Source organism: Ornithorhynchus anatinus, chromosome 17 (assembly GCF_004115215.2).
Source record: "Ornithorhynchus anatinus isolate Pmale09 chromosome 17, mOrnAna1.pri.v4, whole genome shotgun sequence".
Taxonomy (NCBI): Eukaryota; Metazoa; Chordata; class Mammalia; order Monotremata; family Ornithorhynchidae; genus Ornithorhynchus; species Ornithorhynchus anatinus.
In genome coordinates this window covers 41,903,136-41,922,496 of record NC_041744.1, presented here as the reverse complement: position 1 = coordinate 41,922,496, position 19,361 = coordinate 41,903,136, and the positions used below count along the sequence as shown (strand labels likewise).

Sequence of the window (19,361 nt, the reverse complement as noted above, 5' to 3'; positions counted from 1 at the left end):
TTATTGTTATATTGTACTCTCCTAAGTGCTTAGTACAGTGCTCTGCACACAGTTAGTGCTCAATAAATATGATTGACTGACTGACTGACTAATGCTAATCTTCTCACTGTACCTCAATCTCTTCTATCTTGCTGCTTACACCTTGCTCACATCCTGCATCTGTGCTGGGAACACCTTCCCTCCACAAATCTGAAAGACAATTACTCTCCCCCTCCTTCAAAGGCCTTCCCTGACTAAGCCCCCCCCCCATCCTCTTCTCCACTCTCTTCTGTGTCCCCCCGACTTGCTCCCTTTGTTCATCCTTCCTCCTAGCTCCAGAGCACTTTTTTATATATCTGTAATTGATTTATGTACATTAGTGTCTGTCTCCCCCTCTAGACTGTAAACTTACTGTGGGCAGGGAATGTGTCTGTTTATTGCTACATTGTACTCTTCCAAGTGCTTGGTGCAGTGTTCTGCATACAGTAAGCCCTCAATAAATATGATTGAATGAATGAATGAATTTGCCCAATGTCACACAACAGGTAAGTGACAGAGCTGGTATTAGATCTTAGGTCTTCTGAATCTCAGGCCCATGTTCTTTCCTCTAGACCACACTGCTTCACTTGTGAGCCCATCATTGGGCAGGGATTGTCTCTATCTGTTGCCTAATTGTACATTACAAGCACTCAGTACAGTGTTCTGTACATAGTAAGTGCTCAATAAATACTATTGAATGAATACTCCACTACTCAATTTATTTTGAGCCGTCCAGCTGTAAATTGGTGTTTGTATCCCTCTTTAGAGTGTAAGCACTTTGTGGGCAGGAAGCTTGTCACTTTATGATTCTGTACTTCCCAGCACCTAGTATCCCAAGTGGGATCTCAATAAATATTATTACCACAACTAAAACAGCACCTAGTTCAAGAGTAACTACTACTAACAAGAACAATACGTGTTTTTGGAAGAACATTCCTTAATTAAATCCATCATGTTCTCCTGTAGGATAGAAATTTCTGTTCTGGAAGAACTCTCAGAATTACTCATCAGCCCACAGTGGTTCTCACAGAAGTGCATCTTGGTGGTGGTTGTTGGGAAGCAGCTGTTTGTGCCCAGATAATGGTCTGTGTTGCTTACAAGGAGAGGTTTATGTTATCTTTGGAGCAAGGGGCTTTCTGCTGCCATTTCCCCACTGCCACTCAGTGAGGAGGGCTGAGGGCAAAGACATCTTTCCGACTGTGAAGTCCCCAAGTCTGTTTCTTTTCATGGGTGTCCAGGAAAAATTCTTACACTCAGGCCTGGTGTTGAGAGTTTGGTTGAAGGACATTTCATGGGATGGAGGTGGGGGTTATAAAACGTAAATCCCCTTCCCCTGTGTCTACCCCAGTGCTTAGAACAGTGCTCTGCACAAAGTAAGCGCTTAACAAATACCAACATTATTATTATTATCACTGCAGGTCCCCTTTTTAGGCTGCCTCCTTCCTCTATAAGCCACCCACAGAGGCCCCTTTCTTTCCACCTCAGTCTGAGGAGGAAGCTGTTTAGAGGTGAACTGTTTATAGCAGGGGCTATTTGACCCTTTTGCTTTGGAAGTTCCACTACCTTCCCTTTCCCCTCCCTCATCCTCCACCCTGGGATCCTGAAAATCCCCACCCGGCCCAGCAGATCCCAGCAACAGAGATAGGGGACATAGGTTAAAGGGAGAGGGACCAGATTGGAAAGGGTCCCAGTCAAAGAGGAACATTTGCTGGCAGGTCCAGAACTAAGTCTGTTTTCCATTCCTCTTGTAACAAACAGACGGGAGCTGAGCAACCTCTCCTGTCCAGACAGAAATGTAATCGTGTAGCCGCAGGCATCTCAATCACCCCAGCCCAGCCTTCCCTACCCAACTCTGTCCCTCCCTCTCTTCTTCCCTCCCTCACCCCGCCCCGTTTAACTCCTTTCAGCACCCTGTTGGTGTTGTTATTGCCGGTCATTTCCTTATCTGTCATATATTTTAATGTCTCTGTTCTAATAACTCCCATTACATGCTATCACCTTTTAATGGGATTATCTCTGCCCAACACCTATTTTACAAAATCAATAGTTACTTTTCAAAATCAACGAAGTTTCTTTTGACACATAATGAGCACTTTACAAATACCATTTAAAAAACAACCTTCATATGCTGCTATAAAAGAATATTTGCTTTAGAGAACCTTTTACATCTGTGGTTTCTAAACCTGCAGTTGCAATGAGTCACTGGAGTATTAAATGAAAGAATTTTTACAGAACCAGAATTATCAGTTCTTTGTACTTAGTTTATAAGGGAAAAGCCTGATAATGAGTTACTTGTGTCTTTCAAATAAAATAAGTCTTTCACTAAATGAAGGTATGGAACAACTATATCCAGTTTTATTGAGAAAACAGTGGGCTCACATAGAGTTCTCTAAACTGTGAGCTGATTGTGGACAGAGAACATGTCTACCAACTCTGTGATATTGTACTCTCCCAAGCTCGTAGTACAGTGCTCTGCACACAGGAAGTGTTCAGTCAAAACCATTGATTAATATTGATCCTGTTAATCAATTGTTTGTCGATAATGATTGAGGGCCTACTGTGTGAGACACACCAAATTTAGGTCTTGGAAAAGAAAAACAGAAGCAAGACACACTCCCTGTCTTCTAGGAGCTCCAAGTCTAAGGGAGGAAAGAGAGAGAGACCTGTGGGTAGGAGGCAAAACAGGAAGAGTGTTAAGGAAAAACACAAATAGAAATTGTTACTCAAGCAGAAAATGTCTGTCTGGGTGACACCCTGCCCAATACTCAGGGCAGTGGGGGGCATTTAGTAGGGATTGTCTCCATCTGTTGCCGAATTGTACTTTCTAAGCGCTTAGTACAGTGCTCTGCACACAGTAGGCACTCAATAAATATGACTGAATGAATGAATCAGAGCTGTGCTGTGCTGGTGTTGCTACCAGTCAGAGTCCAGGATCCCAGAGTGTGCCCGCAGAGGCTGAGGGAGGGCAAGAAGTGGGGAGTTTTCCTGAGATGCAGGCAAGTGTCATTAGTGGACAGTGGGGGTCAGGGATGGCAGGCTCACATACCATGCTGAGTTATGCTGCTACGGGGCTGGAGGATATGAGCGATCTCCTCAGGGCAGGGGTTTGAGGAAAGAGCTAAAATTCTGAAACATTTGTCCTATACAGTGGCCAGAGGAGTCAATGAAGGTGGAGAAATATTGTTCCCAGACAGAGGCGAGGACTGAATTATAGCAGATGAGGCTAAATTGTAGATGGACAAGGTCAGCTGATGCCTGGTTTTCTACCACAGTGCTCTGCAGCTTGTGTTCAGAAGCTGAGGAATTGAACTGGGACGTTGATTCAGGGCTGTGAGTTAGCAGTGTGAAATTTTAGCAGTGTGAAATAATAATAATAAAAATAAATAATTATTAAGCACTTACTATGTGCCAAGCACTGTTGTAAGCGCCAGAGTAGATGAAAGGTAATCAGATTGTCCCACATGGGATTCACAGTTCTAAGCAGAGGAATAAGAGAAAAAGGGAATTGAGTGCAGTGGAAAGGGGGGTGTTGAAGGAGTGGATTTTTGGGTCAAGAAAGAGTAAGTTGGACACTAAATGGAGTATGTCGACTTGGGATAATTGGAGGGGGCCAAGATATCGGAGGTCTCTGCAGGGGAACAGGAGAGTTCTGTGGTGAGGAGATGTGTGGGAGAGCAGGCAGATGAAGAGGTTGTTGTTGGAGAATGGGATTTCAGAATTGATGAGGTTAAAGATTACTTAAAGATGGCACAGTGACTACAGATGATGAGATTGAGTGTGCATCCAAGTTGGGAATTTGGTGAGGTGGGGTGGAGCAGACGGTCAGTGGAGCTGAGGAATGAGAGGAAGAGGGCAGCTGGGAGGTGGGAGAGAACATTCATGTGGCTACCCAAGTCCCTAAGGATCAGTGTAGGGATGGAGAAGGAGAGAAGGAATGTGAGACAGCTATCAGAGTGGTTTAGAAAATTGGAAGTGGGTCTTGGGAGGCAATAGATGACTGTGACCAGTTATTGGAGTGTGGGTAGAGATGGGTGACATGGGCTTCAAAGGAGAAGAAAGATGGAGGGGGTGAGATGGTGTGAAAGCTACTTTGTGGGGAAAGAAGGAAGCTAACTCCTTCCTCATTTCCAGTGAGTCCTGGGGGATGGGAGAAGGTGAGACTCACTTGGGAGAGAGAGGCAGGGGAGACAGTATCCTCTAACGAGAGCCAGGTTTCGATGATAATCAAGAGGAGTCGTGGCTGGGGAAGAGATGGGAAAGGACAAGGGTGGGGCGATTAGAGGTTAAAATGGGGGCATGGTGAGTTCAGAGTGAGAGATTGTCCAGAGCAGTTGCAGCTTAGTCTGGTGTTTCCTGCAATTAATTGTGGGTCCTTCTAGGTGGATGAGAAGGAATCTTACCAGCTAGAGGGATCCTTGAGAGTACATTAGACAAATGTTGACATGTCTGCTAGTTGTCTGCTGTGTGACCTTGAGTGAGTCACTTAACTACTCTGTGCTTCAGTTTCCTCATTGGCAAAGTGGGTATGCAATACCTATTTTCCCTCTTACTTAGGTTGTGAGCCCTCTGTGGGACAGGGAAGGTGTCTGGTGGATTATCTTGTATCTTCTACAGAGCTTAAAACAATGCTCAACACATAGTAAGTGCTAACAAATACCACAAAAATAAAACAAAACAGAAGGCACTTAATAAATGCTATTATTACAAGTATTGTATATAGTGTGTTTGTGTGTGTGTGTGTATTTGGGTGTGTGTATATGTATGCATATATATCCTATAAAGCAAACATATAAAGAACCACCATCCTTCCTGTCTCACATCCTTCTCTCTCTCATTCAAGCCACATATTCAGTCCGCTTGTCAATTCCACATTCCTCTTCAGCCAAACTGCTACCAAGTTAATACAATCACTTATCCTATGCCCCTGGATTATTGCATCAGTCTCCTTGCTGACCTCCTAGTCTCCTGTCTCTCCCCACTCCAGTCATACTTCACTCTGCTGCCCAGATCATTTTCTACAAAAACACTCAGAGCATGTCACCCCACTCCTCAAAAAACTCCAGTGGTTTCCCATCCACCTTCGCATCAAACAAAAACTCCTCACCATTGGCTTTAAAGCACTCAATCTCCATGCCCCCTCCGATCTTACACTCCTTCTAGTAATAATGTTGGTATTTGTTAAGCACTTACTATGTGCAGAGCACTGTTCTAAGCACTGGGGTAGATACAAAGTAATTAGGTTGTCTCACATGAGGCTCACAGTTAATTCCCATTTTACAGATGAGGTAACTGAGGCACTGAGAAGTTAAGTGACTTGCCCACAGTCACACAGCTGCCAAGTGGCAGAACCGAGATTTGAACCCATGACCTCTGACTCCCAAGCCCGAGCTCCTTCCACTGAGCCATGCTGCTTCTCTAACCCAACCTTCTACAACCCAACCTGCACACTTCATTCCTCTAGTGATAACCATCTCACTGTGCCTACATCTCTCCTGTCTCACCACTGACCCCTCACCCACATCCTGCCTCTGGCTTGGAGTGCCCACCCTCTGTAAATCCAATAGACAGTTACTCTCCTCCCCTTGAAAGCCTTAATGAAGACACAGCTCCTCCAAGAGTTCTTCCAAAACTAAGCCCCACTTTTCTTCATCTCCCTCTCCCTTGTGCATGACCCTGACTTGCTCCCTCTGTTCTTCCCCCTACCAGCCACACAGCATTTATGAAAATACATATCTGTAATTTATTTATTTGTATTGATATCTGTCTCCCCCTCTAGACTGCAAGCTCACTGTGGGCAGGGAATGTGTTTGTTATACTGTTATATTGTATTCTCCCAAGTGCTTAGTATAGTGTACAGCACACAGTAAGGGTTCAATAAATACAATTGATTGAATGAATTAATGAATAAATACAATTGAATGAATGATTGAAGATGGGCTTTAGTAGAGCTCACAAATGTGGCTCCTTCCCCTCTGCTTTCAAAAAACACCCCCCATCCTCCATCCTAAACAACAGACCCTTGACTCCACTCCCGTATCCTCCAGCTAACACCCCATCAGTCTCCTACCATTTCTGTCCAATTGGCCTTGAATGAACTGTTTACTTTGGCTGCCTCAACTTCTACCCCTTCCACTCCACTGAAATTGCTCTCTCCAAGGTCATCAAAGACCTTGTCATATCTAAAACACTCTACTCCATTCATCCTTCTTGACCCTGTGAGCCACCCTTTCTCCTGGAAACTCCGTCTAACCTTGTTTCTCTAACAAAGCTCTTACTTTGTTCTTCTCTTACTGCTCTGTCATGAGGGAAGCACCATGGCCTAGTGAAAGATCTCAGCTCTGGGAGTCAGAAGACCTGGGTTATAATCTTGGCTCTGACACTTACCTGTTGTGTAACTTTGGGCAAGTAACTTAACTGATCTGGGACTCTATTTCCTCATCCTTAAAATGGGGATTAAATACCTGTTATCCCTCCTAGACTGGGAGCCTTATGTTGGACAGGGCTTTGTATCTGCTTTGGAGAAGCAGCGTGGCTCAGTGGAAAGAGCATGGGCTTTGGAGTCAGGGCTCATGAGTTCGAATCCCAGCTCTGCCACTTGTCGGCTGTGTGACTGTGGGCAAGTCACTTAACTTCTCTGTGCCTCAGTTCCCTCATCTGTAAAATGGGGATCAAGACTGTGAGCCCCACGTGGGACAACCTGATTCCCCTATGTCTACCCCAGCACTTAGAACAGTGCTCGGCACATAGTAAGCGCTTAACAAATACCAACATTATTATTATTATTATTATTATCTACCCCAGAGCTTAGAAGTGTGCTTGACTCATGGTAAACACTTAACCAATACTGCAATGATGATATCTACTTGGATGTCCCACTGACATCTCAAGCTCAACATGTCCAAAACTGAACTCCTCACCTTCTCTCTCAAATTCTCTCCTCTCCATGACTTGCCTATCAGCATCATTATCCTCCCCATCTTATCAGCCCACAGCTCAATGGAAAGAGCATGGGCTTTGGAGTCAGAGGTCATGGGTTCGAATCCCGGCTCAGCCACTGGTCAGCTGTGTGACTTTGGGCAAGTCACTTAACTTCTCGGTGCCTCAGTTACCTCATCTGTAAAATGGGGATTAAGACTGTGAGCCCCACATGGGGCAACCTGATTCCCCTGTGTCTACCCCAGCTCTTAGAACAGTGCTCGGCACATAGTAAGCGCTTAACAAATACCAACATTATAACAACTTGACCCTCATCTCTTTCAACCTATATATTCTGTCAGCCTCCAAATCCTGTGGATCCTATCTTCACTGTATCTCCAACATCTGCTCCTTCCAACCTGCCACTATGCTGGCCTACTCATATCCTCACTTGCCTTCTCTCTGACCTCCCTATTTCCAGTACCTCCCCTCTTCATGTCAAAAAAGTTTACTCTGCTGCTCAGATCATTCTTTAATACATTTCTCCCCATTCCTCCAATGCTTATCCATTCCTCTCCATCAAATGGAAACTCCTGACCATCAGCTTTAGGTACTCAGTCAGCTTTGTCCATATACTTATTCCCCTGCTCTTCCACTGCTCTCAGCTCACGTATTTTGTTCTTTTCAAGTCAAAGTACTCACCATGCCAGGTTCTCAACTTTCTTGCCATCAATCTCTTGCCTCCTCCCTTTTAATTGGAACTCTCTCCCCCTTCACATCTGACAGGTCACTGCTCTTCCCCCTTTCAAAGCCCTTCTGAAATCACGACTCCTCAAGAAGGCCTTCCCTGATTTAACTCTCAACTCTACACCTAATTTTCTCATCTATTTCCACTTCAGCACACGGCCCTGTATCTTTACCACCCACCAAACTCCACATATGTTTAAACTGTTTATTCCCCAAACTTGACTTTATTTTAGGGCCTGTCTCCCCTGCCAGACTGTGAGCTTATTGAGGGCAACGATCATATCTACTAACTCTACTGCACTTTCCCAAAATGCTTAGTACAGTGCTCTGTACAGAGTAAGTGCTCAGCATGGCACAGTGGATAGAGCAAAGGCTTGGGAGTCAGAAGGTCCTGGGTTCTAATCCCAACCCTGCCACTTGGCTGCTGTGTGACTTTGGGCAAATCACTTCACTTCTCTGTGCCTCAGTTACCTCATCTGTAAAATGGGGATTGAGACGGTGAGCCCCAAGTGGGACTGGGGCTGTATCCAACCTGATTTGCTTGCATCCACTCCAGAGCTTAGTACGGTGCCTGGCACATAATAATAACAGTGAACGATACCTGTGAAGTGCTTACTATGTGCCAAGCACTGTTCTAAGTGCTGGGGGAGATACAAGGTGATCAGGTTGTTCCACTTGGGGCTCACGCTCTTAATCCCCATGTTACAGATGAGATAACAGGCACAGATAAGTTAAGTAACCAAGTCACACAGCTAACAAGTGGTGGAGCCTGGATTAGAACCCATGACCTCTGACTCCCAAACCCCTGGTCTTTCCACTAAGCCATGATGCTTCTTAGCAAATTCCATAATTATTGCTATTATTAAAAAATACTATTGACTGCTAAACAGCACTCGGCTTAGCTTTAAATACTGTATTTGAGAATCAATCATTGGTGTTTACTGGTGCTTATGGTGTGCAGAATGCAGTATTTAGTGCTCAAGAAAGTACAATGTGAGGGTGTTGGCAGGTATGACCCCTCTCCACAGGGGTCTTACAGTCCAGAGGGGGGAGACAAACATTCATTCATTCATTCAATCATATTTATTGAGCACTTACTGTGTACAGAGCACTGTACTAAGTGCTTGGAAAGCACAGATCAGCAACAAAAGAGGGACAATGCCTGCCCACAATGGGCTAGCAGTCTGGATTGGGGATGGGGTAATAGGGGAAACAAGAAGTCCCCAATTTCTGTCTTTGAGACTTTTCCAGTGAACTAACCTCACTCTTTCCCACCCCTAGCCCAGCGCAAGCTAGTCATGGTGACAGAAAAGGAGGCGGAGAATGGGTGGGCAGGGCAGACCATCTGAAGCTCTCCCCTGCTCCTCCTCCTGGTTTTTCCTCCTCATCCTAAAGCTCTCCCTTGCTCCTTGCTCCAGAAGCAGCGTGGCTCAGTGGAAAGAGCATGGGCTTTGGAGTCAGGGCTCATGAGTTCAAATCCCAGCTCTGCCACTTGTCGGCTGTGTGACTATGGGCAAGTCACTTAACTTCTCTGTGCCTCAGATCCCTCATCTGTAAAATGGGGATTAAGACTGTGAGCCCCACGTGGGACAACCTGATTCCCCTATGTCTACCCCAGCGCTTAGAACAGTGCTCAGCACATAGTAAGCACTTAACAAATACCAACATTATTATTATTATTATTATTATCCTCCTGCTCTTCCTCCTCCTCCTTCTTTGCGGCTTCTCCCACTGGCCCTGACACCAGCTGTCCCTCCATTCCACCCTTGTCAAGCCCGGCCCCCTGCCTGGACAGTCCTGGGAGGAGAGAACCGCCGGTAGCAGAGGTAGCCAGAGTGGTCATGGTGGTGGTGATGGTGGTGGGGAGGCGCCTGGAGGCAGCAGGAGCAGAGAGGTGCCAGGCTGGACTCCGCAGAGTGGGGTCTGTAGAAAAAATATAGCAGAAGGGTCAAAGGGCACAGGGGGGTGGGAGAGAAAGATTGAGAGTTTGGGATGTGACTGAGACCGCAGTGTGCCGACTGACCGATAACTGCTGGGAAGGCAGTGCTTCGTGGGCTTTAGTTAGGGAAAAAGCAGAGTATAAACTTTTTAATTCACCACCTGATGGCCATCAGCCAGAAAGGATTTGCCAGTGGAGTAGAACAGATTATTCTTGGAGCTGGACCAGTGCTTGAGAAATACAAAAAGAGCAGACAATGAGTTTATTCAATTAATTTTTGCTGCTGCCTGGAGGCTCAACCGAGTCCTCACTGGGCTAGCGTAGTGCACCGGGCTCTTCGACTCTTCAACAAATCTGCAAACCGGTTTCGGGGCTGAGGGCCCCCCACCAACTACTGCGGAGTTGTTGTATAGGCGGTGCTGAACTGACATCACCTGGAAGGTAATCCCCGCATCTCTATTCCCAAACCAAAGTCACCCCAAGTACTGACACTGCTGCTGGGACCTTGAGCTTGCCAGCCGGTCCGAGACCAGTGGTGAGACCAGGACCTGGGCCTGGGGCACAAGGATTCTTCCCGCTGCCAGGTCCGCCGGCAGGGTAAGCCAGGTCAGCTGAGATGTCGCTGGCCCTTTGACCTGGCCAGACATCGGAGGCTTGCTGGGGTTGGGCGGCCACCCTGGGGAGTTGCCTGCCACCCTAGGTGGGTGCCTTAGTGGTCCTTCTAAGATCGAGGAAATCATTGCCTCCCCATCCTGGCATCCCGCACTGTAGACCCCGGGACACATGTCAAGACGTCCAAAAGAGGGGGAGGCAGAAGGTACTAAAATCCAGTTTAAATTGCCAGCTGTCCTGAGCTGGAACAGACATCTGAATATAGAAGGCCTTTTCCACATGGAGATTTCCCATCTGTTGCAGGCCCTCCCAGCCTGTTTGCAGGGCCTCCATTCCACCTTCTCGTCCCTGTTCCTAATCTTCTCCTCCACCGCCGGGCCTCCAATCTCTGCTCTTCCATGTCCCAGCTCACTGTCTGAGCTTTCCCCTCTCTATACAGGCGCAGACTTGTCCAGATGACTCACGTTGAACTTGTACAAGGGGGACGGGTGAGGCGGAGGGGAGCCCAGGGTGGGCAATAGGTGAAGATATTCGGGGGAAGTAACAGGGAGCAGAGGCAGGTGGTGGAGTAACTGGCTGCCACACTTTGCTGCTCCTGCCTTATTTGTGTCCCAAGCCTCCAGTGGGTCAGGGGGCTATGGGTGGTCCCTGAGCACAAAGCAGATCCACTTGATGGTGGATTCTCAGTTCTGGGCCTAGCCGGCCGGCTCCTACTACCCGGGGCTGGAGACCGGCTGACGAAGTCTGGGCCTTGTGGGGAGGGGATCTGGGTGGGAATGGTGAGGGATCTGGGTGGGGATGGTGAGGGTGGGAGCTGCCTCTGTGTAAAATTAAGTCCCCAAAGATCTTCTGGCCAGCACTGGGGCGGGTTTTCTTCTCTCCCACTCACCTTTGACCTTCCCCATTCACACCCACTGCTCTCCTGAGCCCAGGGGGTGGAGTGACCCACATACAGTCACAGAGCTGATAAAGCACTCAAGCTCTGAGCAAAAGCAAGAACCTCTCTCAGGCAATGCCTCTAGCAGGTAATCATTGCCAGCAGGACTGATTCCATAATTATATGGATCCTTGTGTAACCCCTGGATTCCAGGATGACTTTTATCCCTCTCCCCCTCCTGACCTTTTACTCCATCTACTCTTCAAGGCACCTGGCAGCTACTTGCGTTTCAAATGAAAGGTTTGTTGTCGGTCAATAATCAATCAATCAATCAATCATATTTATTGAGCACTTAATGCATAATGAGTAACCTACAAAGAGCTTTGGAGAGTACAGTATAACAGAGTTGGCAGACATGTTCTTTGCCCACAGCAAGCTTACAGTCAAAACCATAAATACATTTATTTTCAAGTCAGATAATAATAATAATGATTATTATGGTATTTGTTAAGTACTTACTATGTGCCAAGTACTGTTCTAAACGCTGGATCACAAGTAGGTACAAAGTCTGTCTCCCTCCACCCCACTAATTAGTTTGTTAGAAGACTTTAAATAATAGATTTTAGAGGCATTTTCAAAGACACATCTCTTTCATAAAGTAGACTTTTAGATGCTTTTTCAATGTAACAATACATAGGTTGAGTCCTCTTCTAATAGTGTTAACATATTTTATTTCATTCTGATAACATTATTCATCTTTAATTTGAATAGATATGGACAATAAACCACATCTGTAACCATCTTCTGAAACTTCATTCAATCAGTGAATCATTGGTATTTATTAAGTAGACAAGATCTCTGCTTGCAAGGAGTTTACAGTCTACAGGGGGAGACAGACATTGAAAAAACTGCAGATAGAGGAAATAGGTGAGTATAAAGATATGTACACAGGAGCTAAGGGGCTGGGGCATAAAAAGTGCTTAAGTAGTACATAGCCAAGTGCATGGGAGACTAGAGAAGATGGTTTGGAGAAGATGGTTTTGAGAAGGTGATATTTTAGGAAGGTTTTGAAGGTGGACTGTTGGATACGAAAGGGGAGGGAGCTTAGGCCACAGGAAGGACACAGGCAAGAGGTCAGAAGTGAGAAAGATGAGATCAAGATACAGAGAGAGGATGGTGCTAGAGGAGTAAAGTGTGAGGGTTCAGCAAGACAATGTATGAGGGAGAGAGGTAATTGAGTGCCTTAAAGCCACTGGTAAGTAGTTTCTGCTTTAAGCTGAGGTGGATGGGCAATAACTGGAGTTTTGAGGACTGGGGAAGATATGGAGTGAACAGTATTTCAGAGAAGTGAGCCGAGCAGCAGAGTGAGGTATGGACTTGAGAGAGGTATTGAACATATTTAGGATATTAAAGCAGATATTTTTCTAGAACACTTGAGAAATTAACAACACCAGAGCCCATAATATTCACTTAAAATTATTAATCAGCTTCCAGTTATTTCTTAAAGAAATTAATCAGAACTTCTACTTATTAGTTTTTTTTGTTAGTTTGATTATTCAATCTCCTCTCTTCATAGCAATAAATTGTCTTATGATGATATTTTTTGTGGGGTTTACAAGACTTCTCATGAATTGTTTCAAGTTTTAATTGAAATGGACCTTTAGGAAATGGATTTTATTTTAGATTTCATCCTTTCAATTTTATTTTTCATCATTTTTGTTTGTAATCATTTAATTATTCATTCGCTCATTACGGCAATCACTTTTCTTATATTGCTTTTTGGCATGGAGTTGATAAATGCCCTGGATAATAAACCCCCATATTTCTCAGTTAAATTTAAACTAAAAACTATTTGACAACCTGCAGTTTTTAACTAGTGTTAAACCAGCCCCTGCCACTATTACAGTTTCTCAGAGTTTTTCCACACCCCTCTCTTTTTGATTATACTGAACAAGAGAAAACCCGTAAGGTGATAATCACTTTGGTAAAATAATTGGGAGTTGTTTAAACAATCAAAATTATTCTTTGCTACAGGTCCCTTACACCAAAATCAAATTCAAGCACATAGTCCCCATCTTCACTCTCACCCACTCAAAATCCCCCCATTCCAATCTCTCTTGTCATGTCTCACCCATCCCCTTTTGCTCCCCTTCCTCCCACTCATTCTCTACTAAAACCTTTCCCTTCACTTCTGCTTCTTATTACTTTGTTGCCTCTGGATGCATTTCTACTTTTCTGTTCCTTTCAATTTTCTTTTATTCCTTCATCCTGCCTTTTATCAATAGTAATTATCAATCATTGATGATTTACTAAGTGCTTACAGCACATAATTACTGCCAAGTGGGGAGAATACAATAGAAAGGGTAAGCACAATCCCTGCCTTCAAGGAGTTTACAATCTAGTGGGGCAGCCACCAAAATAAATCATAAATTGGGGGATTAACAGAGTGTAAGGATATTAGAGTATTAAATGCTCCCCACTGGGCTAAGTACCAAGAGAGGTACAAGATAATCAAACTGGACACTCCCCTTGTGCCCATACACCCCTCATATTTGATCTCCATTTTTCAGATGAAGAATCTGGGACCAGAAATGTTAAGTGACTTGCCCAAGGTCACATGTCAGGTCAGTGGCCGAAATAATATTAGTAATCAATCAATAAATCAATGGTAATTACTGAGTGCTTACTGTGCGCAGATCACTGTACTAAACATTTGGGAGGGAATAGTGTGAGAGAGCAGAACCTACCAACTGGCAGCCAGGCCTATGGAGCAGAACTGAGAGGACAAGAGTGACTCCATTTTAGTGAATCCAGGACTTCCTTTCATTTTATGATCCCCTCCAGTTTGTTTTATGATCCCCTCCAGTTTGTTTTATGATCCCCTCCAGTTTGCTTTATGGTTCCCTCCAGTTTGTTTTATGATCCTCTCCAGTTTGAGAAATTGTCGACCCCCAGACAAGAAAGATAACCACAACATTCTTTTGACTCCCATGTCAAGAATCCGTGATCACTTCATGTTGTTAACTCTGACTGCAGCTGCTAATTGTCGACTGCACATCTGCTTATCTCCGGAAAATAGGAACTGAACCCAGGAACTGATGGCGAACTCCCCATTCCTCCCTTCTTCACTAATTGGCTGTATGCTTCAATAAAGGCAATGTTCTAAGGGAGGCTAGTAGGGACTACCCGCCACTCGTATCCCACCAGGATGAACGGACGTGTAGCCACTTTCCTCTTTTCTGCGCTATCCCCACTCCTGTCTCCGAGTCTTTCTATCAATATCGCCACCTGGGGTAATCGAACCCTATGATTGGAATTGCCGATCCTCACTCTGACACTTTCAGGTTATTTTTCGAGGACAGCAGCAGTTACACAGAATCCTTGCCCTCAAGTAGCTCACAGCCTACAGGGGGAGACAGACACTAAAATAAATTACAAAGAAGGGAAGTTGCAGAGTTTGGGGGTAGGTACACAAGAGCTGGGGGCTGGCAATAGAGTGAATTATATAGTGCTAAGGGGAAACAGAGCCAAGAGCTTAAATGATGGAACACCCAGGACTCCTGACTCCTAGCCACAGGCTCTCCAGTGTGACAGTGTTTCCTTTCTGTGTGTTTACTCCTCGCTTTGGTACTGCTTCCTCTCTTGAGTTCTCCTATTAGGATTGTTCCCCACCTCCCATAAGTTTCACTCTCACTTTCCCTCTCACCCTCCCCTCAAGCTTCTCACAGTCACTGTTTCTCTTCCTCCTCCTCCTCTTCCTCTTTCTCCCCAGAACTCAATTTCCCAAACTCCCTGCTGTCAAGCTGTGAGTCTGGTCTAGTCTGGCCTACAAAGTGCTTAATGTGACATTGGTGAGTGTTTTGAGAAGTCATGCTTTCTGAAACATCTCCAGGACGGCCACGGAGGAAATCTCACGCTACCCAGGGCTGACAAGGAACTGTGGGAAGCAGAGAAGGATTGTGTCAGGCAGAACAGGCGGCCCCACTCAGTTTCTTGACCGGACTGTGCTCAGGAAGTGTCTTGATAAGGCTGTGCTGTGGCTGTCCTGGGGATGTGCTGGGTTGGGGCTGGGCTATTTTGGGGCTGTACTGTGGTGGGGTTGTGCTGAACAGGGGTTGTTTTATGCTGTGTTGGGGCTGTGCTGGAGTGGGTAGGTGCTGTGCTGAGGCTCTGTTGAAGTGGGGTTGTGCTGAGCTGAGGTTGTGCTGTGTTGGGGCTGTGCTGTGACTGGGCTGTGGCAGGCCTTGCATCCTAAGCCCCCTTTTCCTCATCTTCCACTTCCTTCAGCATTGCCCTGGCTCGCTCCCTTTGCTCTTCCCCCTCTCACCGTCCTACAACACTTACGCATATATCTGTAATTTTATTTATTAATGTTATCTGTTATCTGTTATCTGTTTATATTGATGTCTGTCTCTCCCCATCTAGACTGTGAGGTCATTGTGGGCAGGGATTGTCTCTCTTTATTGCAGTATTGTACTTTCCCAATTGCTTAGTAAGGTGATCTGCACAAAGTAAGTGGTCAATAAATATGATTGAATGAATGAATGTTGAGGTGGGGTTGTGCTGCACTGGGGTTTGCTGTACTGGGGCTGTGTTGGGGACTGTGCTGAGGTGGGGCTGTGCTGTGCGGGGGTTTTGCTGTGCTAAGGCTGTGCTGTGTTGTGCTGTACTGAGGTGGGGTTGTGTTGTACTGGGACTGTGTTGGGCCTGTGCTGTGCTTTGGTTGTGCTGGGCCTGGGACTGAATAGAGGAAGGAGCATTGCTAATTTAGAATAACAAGCAGCATGGTCTAATGGATAGAATAAGGGCCTGAGCATCAGAAGTAACTGGGTTCGAATCCTTGCTCCACAACTTGTCTGCTGTGTGACCTTGAGAAAGTCACTTAACTCCTCTGTGCCTGAGTGACCTCATCTGAGCAAAATGGAGATTAAGACTGTGAGCCCCATGTAGGATAGGGACTGTGTCCATCCTGATTAGCTTATATATATCCCAGTGCTTAGAGCAGTGCCTGGCACATAGTAAGCGCTTAACGAATACCATCACAAAATAAATAAACAAACAAATAAATAAATAAAATAAATAAATAAATAAATAAGAAACATCAGAATGTAGATAATTTCCAAACCTCATGAGGTAATGCAGGGAGGGAATTGAGGAAATATTAAAAGAAACTTCACAGAGGACCAGATGGGAGAGAGACTTGTTATCTTGTAACCCTGTATCTTTCTAGGGAAAGAGCTTTAGGGAACTTTAACCACCTTTAGGTTTTCCCTGAATGATCTGGATCACAGTCATGTGTCCTTTCTTCCCTTTCCTGGCACATCATGTTCCAGATCCACCCCTTCCTCTCCACATAAACTGCTCCCACCCTGGTACCAGATGTGCTATTGTCATGGCGAGTCTAATATATCAGCCTCGTCGATGGTCTCCCAGACTCCAGCCTCTCCCCGCTCCAGTCTAGACTACCGGTTGCTGCATAGATCACCTTCCTGAGGCATCACAAGGCCCACATCTCTCCTCTCCTCAAACCCTCCACTGGCTTCCTGTGCTTCTCCACATCAAGCAAAAAATCTCCTCACAGTCGGCTTTATGGCTCTCCACTACCTGGCCCCACCTGACCTATCTGCCTCCGTCACCTCCAACTCACCTTATTCATTCCTCTCAAGTCACTGCCTATCTGTACCTCACTCTCCTCTCTCTGGCCTCCATCTCCTGGCTCACGCTGTTCCTGTGGCTTAGAACTCTCCCTCCCCACATCAGAAAGGCCATAGCTTTCTCCACATTTAAATTCCTTCCCAAATCCTACCTCCCTCAACCATCCTTCCCCAATGAATATCCCAACACCCCGAGTCATAGCATATGACTTCAATCAGCAATAGCACTCATGGACTTATTTAACCCCTCCTTGACACTCATACATGCTTGCACACACAATTATTTATTTTGACCTCATTTTTCATAATATTTTTGTGTTGGTCTCCTCCATTAGAATGTAAGGACCTGGTGAATAGGGGATATGTCACTTCCTAAATTCTCTATTTCCCAGACACCTTGCACAGTGCACAGCACCAAGTGGGTGCCCAATTCATGCTACTGCTATTACTTCTCCTCCTATTTCTACTGCTACTATTACTACTGTCCCCGAATTGTACATTTCAAGTGCTTAGTACAGTGCTCTGCACATAGTAAGTGCTCAATAAATATTATTGAATGAATGAATGCCTTTATTACTGCTACTACTGATTTTCCAGCTACTAGTATTATTCTACTACTCTTACTCCTCCTCCTCCTGCTACTATCGTCAGATCAGTGTCGGTGGTTCTGACCCTGCTCTGCTCCTTTTGTACTGAGCAGATCCACCTGAGCGAACTGCTCGTGAGCTAGAAAATGGATGCTTCTGATGGAAACCACATGGAGGGGGCAATAGAAGCTTTGCATTATTTCTAAGCCACAAAACCCTCCTGTGGGGGAGGTAGGAAACTCCGACAGAGCACAACTTTAAGTGTAAGTTTTTGCTCAGGCCTTGATCAGAATTGATAAAAGCAATTAAACCCCAATTCTCTTAGCAAACGCTCCAGACCATGGAGCTGAAATCAGCGTCCTAAAGCTTCTCTCACAAGAGAGAAGCCTCCAGAAGAGGTTGAAAGGTGAACTTCAAAGGAAACACGCCCAGGATGTCCTGAAGCTCATTTCACCCTGATAAGGGTCCTATGATCGGAGCAGATTAAGCAGGTGTTAGAAGGGAGGAGTCCAAGTGTTAGGTTGAGAGGTAAGGAGATGTTGAGTATGGACTGAAAGACCTCAGCCATGGAGGGTGAGGTCACTTACACGGAGGTAAAGCTTGTACCCAAGGGAAAACACCGTCGTCCTTCTACAGGTAAAGTCATCTTGCATTTTACATAGCTCATTTTTTTCCTAAATGGGACAAAGTTTAAAATGACCCTGTGGAAATGGCTAGAAAGACTACCAAAAGTTCAGTCCCTGATTTGTTTGGCCCATCAGTTTAATGGCCAAATTTAATGTTGTGCTAATTAATTTCATGTTAAGTTTTGTTTTATCTTAGAATTAAATCTTATTTGGTATGAAGGAGTAAGTGTGATGCACTTTGTAATGCCTTTTGAGCCATAATCTGAATGGTCTATGAATTTAATAATTCCTGGTGAACTCCAGGATTTTAACGGGACTACAGAGATCCCTGAGATCTAAGAAACTGTAGATCAGTAGGAAAGTTTACTGGTAAAATGTTAGTTGTATGACTGTTTCATTCAGCAAATTTTTCCATCACCATCTTTCTTAAAGTATTTTTCCCCAGAGTAAGTGATGATCTGAAACTCTCAGTAAATTGAGATGCACTGCAGATTCAGATACCAGACATGAGTTTTCCTAACAACCATGGGTTGTCTCGATCATTGTGAAAAGTGGTTTATTTTCCATCATTATTCCTGAGAGACTAATGCTCTAAGCAAAATTGCAATAATAATAATTGTGGCATTTGTTAAGCACTTACTATGTGCCAAGCATTGGGGTAGATACAAGTAAATTGGGTTGGACAGTCCCTGTGCCACATGGGGCTCACAGTCTCAATCCCCATTTTACAGATGAGGGAATTGAGGCTCAGAGAAGTGAAGTGACTTGCCCAAGGTCACACAACAGACATGTGGTGGAGCAGGGATTAGAACCTGGGACCTTCTGACTTCCAGGCCTGTGCTTTATCCACTGTGTCATGTTGTTTTGTTAGCAATCATCAGGCTATTAAAGCATGTGGAAACATACAGTGAGATTATGTAGATAATATTATTTAGAAAAATTTCACATCCGCTTAAAGACATAATTCTAGATCTGAAATAGTTAATCGTTTTGGATTAGTAATTTGTAATCATGAGGAAATAAGTTTATTGTGATGAATTGTGATGAAGACTAAGGACAGTTACATGTTTTCTAGAAAATTGATTTACTAATTTGGGAGCTATTTGTTAACCTAGTCCTGGGTTGCAATCTTTAATCGTCTTCCATCATTTCAGCTTTGTCCCTTCAGCTTTGTCTCTGGGCTGAGCTAGATGGGGAGACATTGGTAGACAGAACTGAGTCAGCCTTGGATGGGGCATGGATTAGAACAAAAAAACCAAATCCACATATAAGACCCTTGCGATCAGAGAATAGATTTTGTACTCATGTTGCACTTCTCAAGGACTTAGCCTACTGCACTGCTGTCAGTAGGGTCTCAGAGGCCAGGACTTCAAAAAGAACATAACA

General features: G+C 45.0%; 1 protein-coding gene across 4 annotated transcripts in view; it reads left to right on the top strand.

Moving 5' to 3' along the window:
- Positions 1 to 19,361, top strand: part of LOC114817767 (natural killer cells antigen CD94-like) — an 88,106-nt gene that overhangs the window by 47,247 nt on the left and 21,498 nt on the right. For 2 of the 4 annotated variants that reach the window (XM_029081859.2, XM_029081858.2), the window contains exon 1: positions 17,477 to 17,985. The exons of 1 other annotated variant lie outside the window; for it this stretch is intronic. In XM_029081859.2, the coding sequence (XP_028937692.1) occupies positions 17,916 to 17,985 (70 nt within the window). In that variant the 5' untranslated portion in view covers positions 17,477 to 17,915. Of the gene's footprint in view, positions 1 to 17,472; positions 17,986 to 19,361 lie in introns of those variants that run through there. One more of the 4 variants, XM_029081855.2, reaches the window with a different exon arrangement.